The following is a 15,544-nucleotide window of genomic DNA, read 5'->3' on the forward strand; positions in this document are numbered from 1 at the left end:
GCAAGTTGTCGACCAACCCTAAAATGACCTAATTAGGCCATCTTAGGGGGCAAGTTGTCGACCAACCCTAAAACAACCTAATTAGGCCATCTTAGGGGGCAAGTTGTCGACCAACCCTAAAATGACCTAATTTGGCCATCTAGGGGGGCAAGTTGTCGACTGCTACCTCTTGAGCATGCGTTGGTTTTCCCTTGAAGAGGAAAGGATGATGCAGCAAAGTAGCGTAAGTATTTCCCTCAGTTTTTGAGAACCAAGGTATCAATCCAGTAGGAGACTACACGCAAATCCATAGTACCTGCACAAACAATTAAGAACCTTGCAACCAACGTGATAAAGGGGTTGTCAATCCCTTCACTGCCACTTGCAAAAGTGAGATCTGATAAAGATAATAAGATAAATAGTTTTGGTATTTTTGTTGTATAGATTGAAAAGTAAATATTGCAAAATAAAATAAATAGTAAACTAGAATTGTAGATCGGAAACTTATATGATGGAAAATAGACCCGGGGGCCATAGATTTCACTAGTGGCTTCTCTCAAGATAGCAAATTCTACGATGGGTGAACAAATTACTGTCGAGCAATTGATAGAAAAGCGCATAGTTATGAGAATATCTAGGCATGATCATGTATATAGGCATCACGTCCATGACGAGTATACCGAAACGATTCTGCATCTACTACTATTACTCCACACATCGACCGCTATCCAGCATGCATCTAGAGTATTAAGTTCATAAGAACAGAGTAACGCATTAAGCAAGATGACATGATGTAGAGGGATAAACTCAAGCAATATGATATAAACCCCATCTTTTTATCCTCGATGGCAACAATACAATACATGCCGTGCTGCCCCTGCTGTCACTGGGAAAGGGCACCGCAAGATTGAACCCAAAGCTAAGCACTTCTCCCATTGCAAGAAAGATCAATCTAGTAGGCCAAACCAAACTGATAATTCGATGAGACTTGCAAAGATATTAAATCATGCATATAAGAGTTCAGAGAAGAATCAAATATTGTTCATAGATAATCTTGATTATAAACCCACAATTCATCGGATCTCGACAAACACACCGCAAAAAGTATTACATCGAATAGATCTCCAAGAGAATAAAGGAGAACTTTGTATTGAGATCCAAAGAGAGAGAAGAAGCAATCAAGCTAATAACTATGGACCCGAAGGTCTGTGGTAAACTACTCACACATCATCGGAGAGGCCATGGTGTTGATGTAGAAGCCCTCCGTGATCGATTTCCCCTCTGGCGGAGCATCGGAAAAGGCCCCAAGATGGGATCTCATCGGTACAGAAGGTTGCGGTGGTGGAAATAGGGTTTCGTGGTGCTCCTGGATGTTTTTAGGGTATAAGAGTAGGCGAAATAAGTAGGCCGGTGGAGCTACGAGGGGCCCACGAGGGTGGGGGCGCGCTCTCCTACCTTGTGGCCACCTCGTGGCTTCCTTGACGTCCACTCCAAGTCTCCTGGATTGCGTTTGTTCCAAAAACGATCATCGCGAAGATTTCATTCCGTTTGGACTCCGTTTGATATTCCTTTTCTGTGAAACACTGAAATAGGCCAAAAAACAGCAATTTGCACTGGGCCTCCGGTTAGTAGGTTAGTCCCAAAAATAATATAAAAGTGCATAATAAAGCCAATTAAACATCCAAAACAGATAATATAATAGCATGGAACAATCAAAAATTATAGATATGTTGGAGACGTATCAAGCATCCCCAAGCTTAATTCCTGCTCGTCCTCGAGTAGGTAAATGATAAAAACAGAATTTTTGATATGGAATGCTACCTAGCATAATTCTCAATGTAATTTTATTTATTGTGGCATGAATGTTCAGATCCGAAAGATTCAAGACAAAAGTTTAATATTGACATAAAAATAATAATACTTCAAGCATACTAATAAAGCAATCATGTCTTCTCAAAATAACATGGCCAAAGAAAGTTATCCCTATAAAATCATATAGTCTGGCTATGCTCTATCTTCATCACACAAAATATTTAAATCATGCACAACCCCGATGGCAAGCCAAGCAATTGTTTCATACTTTTGATGTTCTCAAACTTTTTCAATTTTCACGCAATACATGAGCGTGAGCCATGGACATAGCGCTATATGTGGAATAGAATGGTGGTTGTGGAGAAGACAAAAAAGGAGAAGATAGTCTCACATCAACTAGGCGTATCAACGGGCTATGGAGATGCCCATCAATAGATATCAATGTGAGTGAGTAGGGATTGCCATGCAACGGATGCACTAGAGCTATAAATGTATGAAAGCTCAACAAAAGAAACTAAGTGGGTGTGCATCCAACTCGCTTGCTCACGAAGACCTAGGGCATTTTGAGGAAGCCCATCATTGGAATATACTAGCCAAGTTCTATAATGTAAAATTCCCACTAGTATATGAAAGTGACAACATAGGAGACTCTCTATCATGAAGATCACGGTGCTACTTTGAAGCACAAGTGTGGTAAAAGGATAGTAGCATTGTCCCTTCTCTCTTTTTCTCTCATTTTTTGTTTGGGACTTTTTCTTCTTTTTTATGGCCTCTTTTTTTTCTTTTTTTCGTCCGGAGTCTCATCCCGACTTGTGGGGGAATCATAGTCTCCATCATCCTTTCCTCACTTGGGACAATGCTCTAATAATGATGATCATCACACTTTTATTTACTTACAACTCAAAAATTACAACTCAATACTTAGAACAAAATATGACTCTATGTGAATGCCTCCGGCGGTGTACCGGGATATGCAATGAATCAAGAGTGACATGTATGAAAAATTATGAATGGTGGCCTTGCCACAAATACGATGTCAACTACATGATCATGCAAAGCAATATGACAATGATGGAACGTGTCATAATAAACGGAACGGTGGAAAGTTGCATGGCAATATATCTCGGAATGGCTATGGAAATGCCATAATAGGTAGGTATGGTGGCTGTTTTGAGGAAAGTATATGGTGGTGTATGATACCGGCGAAAGGTGCACGGTATTAGAGAGGCTAGCAATGGTGGAAGGGTGAGAGTGCGTATAATCCATGGACTCAACATTAGTCATAAAGAACTCACATACTTATTGCAAAAATTTATTAGTTATCGAAACGAAGTACTACGTGCATGCTCCTAGGGGGATAGATTGGTAGGAAAAGACCATCGCTCGTCCCCGACCGCCACTCATAAGGAAGACAATCAATAAATAAATCATGCTCCGACTTCATCACATAACGGTTCATCATACGTGCATGCTACGGGAATCACAAACTTTAACACAAGTATTTCTCAAATTCACAACTACTCAACTAGCATGACTCTAATATCACCATCTTCATATCTCAAAACAATCATAAAGAATCAAACTTCTCATAGTATTCAATGCACTGTATATGATAGTTTTTATTATACCTATCTTGGATGCTCATCACATTAGGACTAATTTTTCAACCAAAGCAAATTACCATGCTGTTCTAAAAGACTCTCAAAATAATATAAGTGAAGCATGAGAGATCAAAAAATTCTATAAAATAAACCACCACCGTGCTCTAAAAGATATAAGCGAAGCACTAGAGCAAAATTATCTAGCTCACAAGATATAAGTGAAGCACATAGAGTATTCTAATAAATTCTGATTCATGTGTGTCTCTCCAAAAGGTGTGTACAGCAAGGATGATTGTGGTAAACTAAAAATCAAAGACTCAAATCATACAATACGCTCCAAGCAAAACACATATCATGTGGTGAATAAAAATATAGCCTCAAGTAAAGTTACCGATAGACGAAGACGGAAGAGGGGATGCCTTCCGGGGCATCCCCAAGCTTAGGCTTTTGGTTGTCCTTGAATTTTAGCTTGGGGTGCCTTGGGCATCCCCAAGCTTAGGCTCTTGCCACTCCTTGTTCCAAAATCCATCAAATCTTTACCCAAAAACTTGAAAACCTCACAACACAAAACTCAACAGAAAATCTCATGAGCTCCGTTAGTGCAAGAAAACAAACCACCACAATAAGGTACTGTAATGAAATCATTCTTTATTTATATTGGTGTTAAACCTACTGTATTCCAACTTCTCTATGGTTCATACCCCCCGATACTAGCAATATATTCATCAAAATAAGCAAACAACACACGAAAAACAGAATCTGTCAAAAACAGAATAGTCTGTAGTAATCCGTATCAAACGAAAACTTATATGGCTCAGAAAAATCTACCAAAATAGGAAGGCCTATATAATTTTATTATTGATCTACTGCAATTGGAATCAGTATTTTATCACGTTCTGGTGATTTTTAACAATTGTTTTCGCGGGCAGAAAGTTTCTGACTTTTTCAGCAAGATCAAATAATTATCATCCAAGAAGATCCTATAGGTCTTACTTGGCACAAACACTAATTAAAACATAAAACCACATCTAACCAGAGGCTAGATGAATAATTTATTACTAAACAGGAACAAAAAGCAAGGAACAAAAATAAAATTGGGTTTCCTCCCAACAAGCGCTATCGTTTAACGCCCCTAGCTAGGCATTGAGATTTCGATGATGCTCACATGAAAGACAAGAATTTAAGCGCAAAGAGAGCATCATGAAACAAGTGAAAAACACATCTAAGTCTAACATACTTCCTATGCATAGGCATCTTATAGGCAAACAAATTATCATAGCAAGCAAAAACTAGCATATGCAAGGAAGAGGAAATAAACAATAGCAATCTCAACATAACAAGAGGTAATTTAGTAACATGAAAATTTCTACGACCATATTTTCCTCTCTCATAATAATTACATGTAGGATCATAGGCAAATTCAACAAAATATCTATCACATAACATATTCTCAACACGATCCACATGCATGCGAAGTTGACACTCTTCCAAAATAGTGGGATTATCATTGACTAAAGTCATGACCTCTCCAAACCCACTTTTATCAAAAATACCATAAGATTGAACATTCTCCAAATATGTGGGATCTAAAGTTGACACTCTTCCAAACCCACTTTCAATATTATTGCAAACACTATTATCAATCTCATATTCATCATGGGGCTTAAATAAATTTCCAAGATCATAAGAAGAATCACCCCAATCATGATCATTGCAACAAGTAGTAGACATAGCAAAACTAGCATCCCCAAGCTTAGGGTTTTGCATATTATTAGCACAATTGACATTAAGAGAATTTATAGTAAAATCATTGCAATCATGCTTTTTATTCAAAGATCTATCGTGAATCACTTTATAAAGCACTTCATCACAATTTTCAGTTTCACGAATTTTAAGCAAAACCTCATAAAGATAATCTAGTGCACTCAACTCACTAGAAATAGGTTCATCATAATTGGATCTCTTAAAGAGATTAGCAAGTGGATGAGGATCCATAAACTTTTAGCAAGCGAATATACAAGCAAAAAAGAAGGCTAATGGTAACACAAGATTGAACGGAAAAAGGGTGAATAAAACGGCAAGGGTGAAGTGGGGAGATGAAAACGAGAGGCAAATGACAAATAATGTAATGTGAGGGAGAAGAGTTTGTGATGGGTACTTGGTATGTCTTGACTTGTGCGTAGATCTCCCCGGCAACGGCGCCAGAAATGGCTTGTGGACGAGAGATCAAATCTTGACTTGACTTGGTGCAAATCTCCCCGGCAACGGCGCCAGAAATCCTTCTTGCTACCTCTTGAGCATGCGTTGGTTTTCCCTTGAAGAGGAAGGGTGATGCAGCAAAGTAGCGTAAGTATTTCCCTCGGTTTTTGAGAACCAAGGTATCAATCCAGTAGGAGACTACACGCAAATCCCTAGTACTTGCACAAACAATTAAGTACCTTGCAACCAACGCGATAAAGGGGTTGTCAATCCCTTCACGGCCACTTGCGAAAGTGAGATCTGATAAAGATAATAAGATAAATATTTTTGGTATTTTTGTTGTATAGATTGAAAAGTAAATATGCAAAATAAAATAAATAGTAAACTAGAATTGTAGATCGAAAACTTATATGATGGAAAATAGAACCGGGGACCATAGGTTTCGCTAGTGGCTTCTCTTAAGATAGCAAATTCTACGATGGGTGAACAAATTACTGTCGAGCAATTGATAGAAAAGTGCATAGCTATGAGAATATCTAGGCATGATCATGTATATAGGCATCACGTCTGTGACAAGTAGACCGAAACGATTCTGCATCTACTACTATTACTCCACACATCGACCGCTATCCAGCATGCATCTAGAGTATTAAGTTCATGAGAACAGAGTAACGCATTAAGCAAGATGACATGATGTAGAGGGATAAACTCAAGCAATATGATATAAACCCCATCTTTTTATCCTCGATGGCAACAATACAATACGTGCCTTGCTGCCCCTGCTGTCACTGGGAAAGGACACCGCAAGATTGAACCCAAAGCTAAGCACTTCTCCCATTGCAAGAAAGATCAATCTAGTAGGCCAAACCAAACTGATAATTCGATGAAACTTGCAAAGATATTAAATCATGCATATAAGAATTCAGAGAAGAATCAAATATTGTTCATAGATAATCTTGATCATAAACCCACAATTCATCGGATCTCGACAAACACACCGCAAAAAGTATTACATCGAATAGATCTCCAAGAGAATCGAGGAGAACTTTGTATTGAGATCCAAAGAGAGAGAAGAAGCCATCTAGCTAATAACTATGAACCCGAAGGTCTGTTGTAAACTACTCACACATCATCGGAGAGGCCATGGTCTTGATGTAGAAGCCCTCCGTGATCGATTCCCCCTCCGGTGGAGCGCCGGAAAAGGCCCCAAGATGGGATCTCACGGGTACAGAAGGTTGCGGCTGTGGAAATAGGGTTTCGTGGTGCTCCTGGATGTTTTTAGGGTATAAGAGTATATATAGGCGAAAGAAGTAGGTCAGTGGAGCTACGAGGGGCCCACGAGGGTGGGGGCGCGCCTACCCTCCTGGGCGCGCCCTCCTACCTCGTGGCCACCTCGTGGCTTCCTTGACGTCCACTCCAAGTCTCCGGGATTGCGTTTGTTCCAAAAATGATCATCGCGAAGGTTTCATTCCGTTTGGACTCTGTTTGATATTCTTTTTCTGCGAAACACTGAAATAGGCAAAAAAAACAGCAATTTGCACTCGGCCTCCGGTTAGTAAGTTAGTCCCAAAAATAAAATAAAAGTGCATAATAAAGCCCATTAAACATCCAAAACAGATAATATAATAGCATGGAACAATCAAAAATTATAGATACGTTGGAGACGTATCATCGACCAACCCTAAAATGGCATAATTAGGCCATCTAGGGGGGCAAGTTGTCGACCAACCCTAAAACAACCTAATTAGGCCTTCTAGAGGGGCAATTTGTCGACCAACCCTAAAACAACCTAATTAGGCCATCTTAGGGGGCAAGTTGTCGACCAACCCTAAAATGACCTAGTTTGGCCATCTAGGGGGCAAGTTGTCGACCAACCCTAAAATGACCTAATTTGGCAATCTAGGGGGGCAAGTTGTCGACCAACCCTAAAATGGCCTAATTAGGCCATCTAGGGGGGCAAATTGTCGACCTACCTTAAACAACCTAATTAGGCCATCCAGGGGGCAAGTTGTCAACCAACCCTAAAACAACCTAATTAGGCCATCTTAGGGGGGCAAGTTGTCGACCAATCCTAAAACAACCTAATTAGGCCATCTTAGGGGGCAAGTTGTCGACCAACCCTAAAATGGCCTAATTTGGCCATCTAGGGGGGAATTTGTCGACCAACCCTAAAATGACCTGATTTGGCCATCTAGGGGGGCAAGTTGTCGGCCAACCCTAAAATGGCCTAATTAGGCCATCTAGGGGGGCAAGTTGTCGACCAACCCTAAAACAACCTAATTAGGCCATCTTAGGGGGCAAGTTGTCAACCAACCCTAAAATAACCTAATTAGGCCATCTTAGGGGGACCATCTAGGCAATATAAGGACCAACCCTAAAAATCATCCATCCACATAAAAAATGATTTCATTCAAACATACAAATAAGCCATCCTTTTCATTCAAACACATAATACTAGATAGATCATTCATGAGTTCATTCATACATACAAATAAGCCATCCTTTTCATTCAAACACATAATACTAGATAGATCATTCATACATTGATCAGTACATATAGATAGATCCTTCAATACATATATCGGTACATATAGATAGATCCTTCAACACATCAGGGAACTCTTCATACATAGATCTAGGATTAAGATAACATAACAAGAGCACTCCTCATGGGTACATAATCCTGGTCCACCTCTGCCTAGTTACTTGAAATGGATGAAAGTTGGCCCTCCTCCTTGCCCAGTAGATGATATCATCATCATTAGGGTTAGAGCCATTGGGGAATGCCTTCAGGAACTGCTCCTTGTCCTTGCGGTTGCGAGCTACCAAGATCAGCTCAGCCAGACGGCGGCGATACTCAAGCCTGTGTCTTGTTGCCACCGCTGGCCTCCCCCCTATGCTCTACTGCTCTTCTTCCCTCTCTCTGCAAGTCTCCCATGGCCACCTCCTCTTTTGCATCTACAACCTCTCCAGGTTCCATGCCCACTGAGCTACAGATCTAGGGATTTCTCTAGCGGCTGTGGGGAGGAGAAGGTAGGGGCTTGGGTTACAATAGGGTTACTGGCTTAGGGTGGGATTTATATAGGTGGACCCTGGGTGCTGGTAGGCTGGCTGCAAGTTTGGATAATAGCCCAGTTCCAGGCCCACCTTGGATAAGTGAGACATTTAGCCCAACTGCCAAATAAAATAGCAGAAGAGCACAACAACACTTATTCACTTCAATAAAACAACTATAGAACTAATAAAGCAACTAGAACTAATAAAACAGTTCTTTGTTGCATTACTTAAGATAGGTTCTGAACACTACATCATTTCACATAACCATAACTTAAACATTGGCACCTCCCTTCACTCCAGTTACCATAACTTAAGCAGTTCATACAATGCTGCACAAAATATACAACTACCACCATCAACTTGCAAGGCCTGTTATATAAAGTAGGCCAACTTAGTTACTTATCAACCATACTCTGATCTTCATGACTCTAGTATGGCCTTCATTTGCTCAAGTTTTTCCTTGCTCCCATGGCCAGCATTGAGCAGATCAGCTACAACTTTCTCCAGCTCTTTCTTCTCTTGTGCAAGAAGATCCCTGTCCACCTTGATCTCTTTCATAGCCTTCCTAGTATTGTGAATTATTCCTGCCTGGGCCTGAAGGATACACCTCTTCTCCTTTGCAAGCCTAAGCTTCTCCATATTCATCTCCATCTCTAGCTCTTCCTTCTGCTTCTCAAATTTCTCAGCATCCATTGCTTTCTGGTAGTCAATCTTTCCAACACCATCCTGCCAGTCAAACCTCTTGCTAACATCATCAACCATTTTATGATACTCAGTGCAGAGATTATCATACTCCTTCTTCAACTTGGCAACCTCATCCTCATATGCATGCTTGTCTTGAATCTTGCCAAGGTTTTGCTCATGGAACATTTCCCACAGCTTGATGAGACAGATGTTAAGTAAATCAGGCCAGACAGGATCAACCCACTTAACTACACCACAGTTCACACCTCCCTGTTCAATCAAACAACAGTTATGAATTCAGAAATAATTTAAGTTTGATCAGACAACACATACTTCTGAAAATGCATAAATTCAGTGCCAAATTCAGTTGAAACGGAGTTAATATACAAGGAGGAGATGTACAAATTTAGAAATCTATGCAATTCAATACAGTTAATATACAGACGATATATACACATTTATAACTCAATCCAGTGCCAACTATTTTGAAATAGGGATAGATAGCATTTGTGCACTACTCTAGCTACAAAGACAGAGCATTTCTGCTATGTACTTAATGCAAACAGAAACCAACACTTAGCATAATTGGATCACTGACTTCCTGCAAACTTCAAACCACTACACAATAACTGAATCCATCCAGCATAACTGAATCCACTAAGCATAACTGATAACCACAAAGCATAAATGAATCATTGACTTCATACATGAAGTAGAACACCACTCTCTACAAATAAGAACATTGACTTCAGCTAACAATGAGCTACTGATTTACTACATTGGTGACCTGGACAGGGCATCCATAGAACCTCCTCCCAGTGTTAGCACCTTCAAAAGCAACACACTTCCTAGGCTTCATCTGGTGCAGAGTACACTTGGCAACTTCCTCCATGGGAGCACCACACCACAGTGGCTCAGGGATGGTGTCAGGTGTGTCCTACATGCAGTACAAGGTAAGATAGACAACCAATGCATCCAATAAATCCATCAAGCACTAGCTAAACCAAAGGAATCCATCCATACATATGTGCAGATCATCAACCCTAATTCCCAAATCGATTGAACCCTAACCCTAACCCTAAATAATGACAGAGAGAGGAGGATGAGGCTTACAAAGTACTCCATATCCATCAGGTTGCCCCCCATGTTGTCGTCATCGGGGCTCTCATCCCCATCATTCCAAGAAGGCATCCTGGCGGGCGACAAGGAAGGGAGATGGTCGGCAACGATGGCGAGCTCTCAGGCAGGGGAACAGAGCGAGGGGGAGAGAGTGGGAGTGTGTGAGCGAGAGTGAGGCGGATCGGATAAGGCACCTGGTCGGGACGGCTCGTTCGCCCTAACGGCCGTCCGCCCGCGCGCCATCAGCCTCTTGCCGACAAAACCCTGACGGGCGGGCCCCACGTGTCATAAACACACTTAAACTGTAACCGTTCGGCCACTTGGGTTTTTTGGAACAGCCCACCACTTTTGTGGTAGTTTTTTAAAAAATTAAAAAAAAGTGATAGTTTTTTGGAACGATAGCCCGTAATGTGATAGTTTTTTGCTATTCACTCGATTCAAACAGCGATGGAGCCATCACGAAGCTAAAGGCTGGATCCCCGTGCCTCTCTCCAAACCTTACCACAGACTGTTCGGCCTCGCGACAAGTGGCCGGGGGGTGCCAAGTTTTATAGAAGGCATCTGCCAGCCAGCATAACACAAACTGCTTTTACTATGCAAGCAGCTCAAATTTTGAACTCCATGGCGCACAAACTGCTGTCGTGGGTGGGTAGCTGCACACCTTGGCCAAACCCAGACACGTGTGCTCATCAGTCATCACAGCAGCAGAGACACTAGTCTACATCAGGCAGTGCAAGCTAATATCTGCAGATTTTTCGAAATACAGGGGTTCATCGTCACTAGATAAAGTTTTGTCCGGCGATTTCAAAGACGAGCAACAAGCGTGGAGCAAATGCTCTCTAAAACACAGCAGAAAATCCTCAGATTTGACAGATTTCCAGCAATGAACAGAACTAAGTTGCCGAATACTATTTCTTCTCGGCGACACCAAGCGGCCGTGTGCATGTATTCCTCCGGTGTCCCTCAATGCCACAGTTCTTGCATTTGCCAGGTTTGCGTGGTTTCTTCGGGGCATCCCCCCTGTCTGGGCAGGTGCTTCGCTTGTGGCCTTCACGACGACAAATGCTACAGAGCCGCGTCCGCTTGCTCAGACACCCATATGGAGCTTTCTCTCTGCTGTTTGTCGGATGACCTATGCCCCTTTGCTTGTCTGGAGCACAAAGGAAAAGCAGACCATTGATGCTTGCGGACCGCCCTGCACTCTCCTCATGGCAAGTGCCGTCATTGACCACAAATTCAATCTCCCCATTGCCCGGCAACCTTCCACCAGGCAAATTTCTAACAAGGTCCTCAAAGCCCAAGCCATCTTTTTTTCCTGCAAAAGCAGCCCCACTCTCAACTAACACTTTCAGACCAGCGAACATGTGCTGGAACGCTTCAGCACTTGCATCGCCCAATCGTGCTACTTCCATGGCTTTCGCATACAACGTCGAGTGCCTGCAAGTGAAAGACATGTTTACCGCGTTATCCTTTTGGTAATGAGCTAGGTGCCCAGGCAGCATGTCTCTTGCATCCTTTGTCCACCGTTTCAGTATGTGTTTTTGGGGGATCTCCTCCAAGTGGAGTACATCCATCACCTGCACAGGACACAAGTTTTAATATGAGTATTGGATGGAAAAACAGTTACCAACCCTTTCATCGTTAATTATTTCTGAAACTTATTATATCGTTTATCAATTGCTTCGGCAAGACATGTGGAAACCCGAATATATTACCCGAAGTACATGGCAGCACAGCATTCCCGTGTGCTCAAATTGTCCGCACTCACAAGTAAATTCTGATCCATCCTCGTTTATGACCACCTCATAAACCACCTTGCGCCATTTCTCTCTGTTTGCAGCGTTGTTGTGTGTTGTGACATACTTCCTCATCTTCTCAACTTCGGTCACATTGTATGATGTCCCCTCGATTAGTAGACGGCCGAACTCCTCAAACATAGCCCTCGTATATATGTTGCTGGCATGTCTTTCTATAGCCAAATTTGTTCTCCGGACAAGGCCTCCCTGGAAAAGAATCATCAGTTTTAGTTTTCCAACAAGCAATGTATACAACCACAGCAATTTATTTATATTTTTCAAAAGAATAAAACTGTACTCACAGTCATGGTCCTCTTTTCCTCGTAGCTTTCCTCTCGCTCTTGGTCAAACTGAAGCCTCATGTACTGCCTCACAAATACGTGCATCGGGCTTGCACGAGGGATGTAGGACTTCAACATGTGGTTCCCACTCTCACTGCAATGCGTGCTTGTCATTCTGGCACAGAACACCCCTTTGAAATATGGTTTTGCCCATTTTGATCTTATTTCATAGATTTGAGTCATGCAAGTATGCTTCCTCAGATTGTATTTATCAAGCAGCATGTTCCAAGCTGCCTCAAATTCATCCTTGGTTAGCATATGATTGACAACCTTGTGGAACTCTGACTGAAAGTCGTTTTTCTTCGTGTATAGTGGTCCCAAGCTTTCTTTTGCTTTCTTCAGAATGTGCCATTTGCACCATCTATGCACACAACCTGGGTACACCTTATTGATCGCCACTTCCATAGCTTTGTTTTGATCTGTCAACAAACCCAAAGTTCAAATTAGTTAAAACTGAACTCAAATTTCTCTCTGAATAGTTAACTACTCCCTCCGTTCTTAAATATAAGTCTTTTTAGATTTCAATACAAACTACATACCGATGTATATAGACATTTTTAGAGTGTAGATTCACATATTTTCCTCCATTTGTAGTCCCTATTGGAATCTCTAAAAAGACTTATATTCAAGACGGAGGGAGTAACATACAGACTGCATCTTCGATTAACAGTTGATGGAGTTTTGCATTCAACCTGTTAGGCCCTCCCATCATCCTTACGAACTCAGCAAAAACCCACTCAAAACTTTCAACTTGCTCATCTCTCATCAGCACCCCTGCCAGGATAATGCTTTGAAAATGATTGTTGACCCCTATGAAGAGACCAAACGGCATGTCATATAAGTTCGTTCTGTATGTCGTGTCGAATGTTATCACATCGCCAAAGAACTGATACTGCATTCGGCTTCTTCCATCTGTCCACATCAGGTTCTTCACCCTGCTGTTACTGTCGGCTAGCACCCGGTATGTGAACCCTGGGTCACCAGCCACTATGTCTGCAAAAACCTCCAAGGTTTTTCTCACATCGTCATCAGCTTGCTCACGATTTATATTACCACATATGTTCCTCAGTGTCCTCTTTGTGAACGGCACCTTATCCACAGACCCAAAAAAACTCCCTATGATGTTGTAGACCTTCCCAAGGTTCACATTGTTCTCCCTAAGCTGCTTGATCAAATCTTTAGTGTAAACATCGATATGTTTGTGTGACGGCCAGTGAACCTTTTCTCCCAGTGCAAGTGACATGGAATGGTTGTGCCCCTCACGGTGTTCCGTGATATACCAACTGTTGTCCGATGCTCGCAAAAGACGTACTAATGCGGGGCACTCGCATCTGCACGATCTGCTGTTCTCAGCCGCAGGCTTCCCCTGCACACAAAGTGGACCAACAAAAAATCAATTCTCTACGTCACAAGACAACTAAAAACAGGGGGTCCTTTCTTGGTCTTTGGACATAAATGAATAAAAGTGAGACTCGGTCAGATACTGGAACGCACCGAGCAGCCACAAACTATCTCTTGCATTGATTTAGACCTTTCTGCATTTATCCTGCTGTTGCCGTACCGAATTCCAAACCCAATCTCCCACGAGTACAAGTTATAGAAGTCATATGCCTCACCAAGAGAATCAAAAGTTAGCCCAAGCTCTGGTCTGATCACACTCTTGGTAGGCTCTTCGGCATATTTCCGGATCGTCTGCTCCAATGCACTCATTCGAGAAGGGCATGGCGTCCTGTCTGGAGCGGCACTACCCAGGCGTAACCTGCATTTTCAGGGGGATATTGCCTTGTCACTAGACAGTTTCTTTGTCAGGTCATTGTTTCGACAGTAAATCATGGTGTAACAGATAATAACACTGCGTATGCCAATGCCAGGCTTCAGTTTTTTCAGCTAACTCGTTTTAAATCACAGCACCTAGTCCCACACACGGAAAAAATTCCAAAAGAACAAGCCGAACACGTAGGTGAAATTACATATGCAGGCTTAATAAACATGGTACAGTAACGGAACTATTTAAAAAAAATATATACCTCTTGGTCCAGCCAGGGGCTTGCGGGTTAACTCTGTCAGTAGACTGCGCAGAAGCAGCGGGCGATGTTTGTCGCCGCCGCCGCTCACCGCACTCTGGGGCACCGCCAGCCCGCTGCCCGCACCCGGACGCGGCATCGGGGCCATCATCGTCGCCCGGATTCACTTGCTCGGGCTGCGACAGAGCGAGCGGCAGTGGATCTGGGTGCTGTAGGTTGTCCGCCAACTCCTCACGCAGCGGGAACCAATTGATCCCCCGGCAATGGCGGAAGCAAAATTAGCCTGTCAGCCCCTTTACCCCGCGAGCCGCGGCAGCTGAGAAAAATCTGGAAAACCTAGCACGCTTGTACTGTAGTAGATTCGAGCGCTCACCGGTCGACGGCGTCAAGCAGGAACTCGAGCCCGCCGTCCTCCATCTCAACTGCTCCGGCGATTCAAGCGGCAGCCGCACGCCCAGCAAGTATTTTTTTTTTTACCGTCCGAGTTGAGTCGAGGAAGATGCAGCACCGCGGCAGGATCCGGTGGGGTTCAAACTTCAAAGTGAACCGAGCGTGGATTAGTGTCGTCAGTCTCTGTTAAGGCAAATCGGACCCACTCAACTCAACCCCAAGCGCCGTCTCCGCCCAACCTGTTCTTGGCTCAGCAGAAAAGGCAACGTCCTGAACCACGGACCAGAAAGGCCGCGCGTCGGGTTTGGCCGACCAGGAGACTACTCTACAGGGCAGGAGATTCTTTTCGAAAAAACTTTCCATCTATTTCATCATTAATCATGGCAGTACAATGAACATCATAAACATAAAAATTACATCCAGATCTGTAGACTAAGTGAGGCAAAGGCGCGCCGCCATCATCGCCCCTCCCTCGCTGAAGTCGGGCACAACTTGTTGTAGTAGACAGTCGGGAAGTCGTGCTAAGACCTATAGGACCAGCG

The 15,544-nt window shown here is 42.8% G+C and overlaps 1 protein-coding gene across 2 annotated transcripts; it reads right to left on the reverse strand.

The window, feature by feature from the left end:
- Positions 1-10,786: 10,786 nt before the first annotated feature.
- LOC123143425 (protein FAR1-RELATED SEQUENCE 5) lies at positions 10,787-15,236 on the reverse strand. Of its 2 annotated transcripts, XM_044562356.1 has the most exons (7): positions 14,616-15,236; positions 14,083-14,347; positions 13,237-13,954; positions 12,550-13,007; positions 12,167-12,454; positions 11,912-12,028; positions 11,392-11,766 (listed from the first exon to the last, which is right to left on the reverse strand). In XM_044562356.1, the coding sequence occupies exons 2-7, from the start codon at positions 14,296-14,298 to the stop codon at positions 11,584-11,586; spliced, it is 1,980 nt and encodes a 659-aa protein (XP_044418291.1). In that variant the 5' UTR covers positions 14,299-14,347; positions 14,616-15,236; the 3' UTR covers positions 11,392-11,583. The 2 variants fall into 2 exon arrangements, with proteins under 2 accessions (XP_044418290.1, XP_044418291.1); XM_044562355.1 differs by having other exon boundaries at positions 10,787-12,028.
- Positions 15,237-15,544: the final 308 nt, after the last annotated feature.

Source organism: Triticum aestivum, chromosome 6D (assembly GCF_018294505.1).
Source record: "Triticum aestivum cultivar Chinese Spring chromosome 6D, IWGSC CS RefSeq v2.1, whole genome shotgun sequence".
NCBI classification, from domain to species: domain Eukaryota; kingdom Viridiplantae; phylum Streptophyta; class Magnoliopsida; order Poales; family Poaceae; genus Triticum; species Triticum aestivum.

Coding starts and splice junctions, on each gene's coding strand:
- LOC123143425 (XM_044562355.1), bottom strand. CDS start 14,298: ATGAGTGCATTGGAGCAGACGATCCGGAAATATGCCGAAGAGCCTACC. Junction 13,008..13,236: donor GTTAATCGAAGATGCAGTCT/GTATGTTACTCC, acceptor GTTTGTTGACAG/ATCAAAACAAAGCTATGGAA. Junction 12,455..12,549: donor AGGAAAAGAGGACCATGACT/GTGAGTACAGTT, acceptor ATTCTTTTCCAG/GGAGGCCTTGTCCGGAGAAC.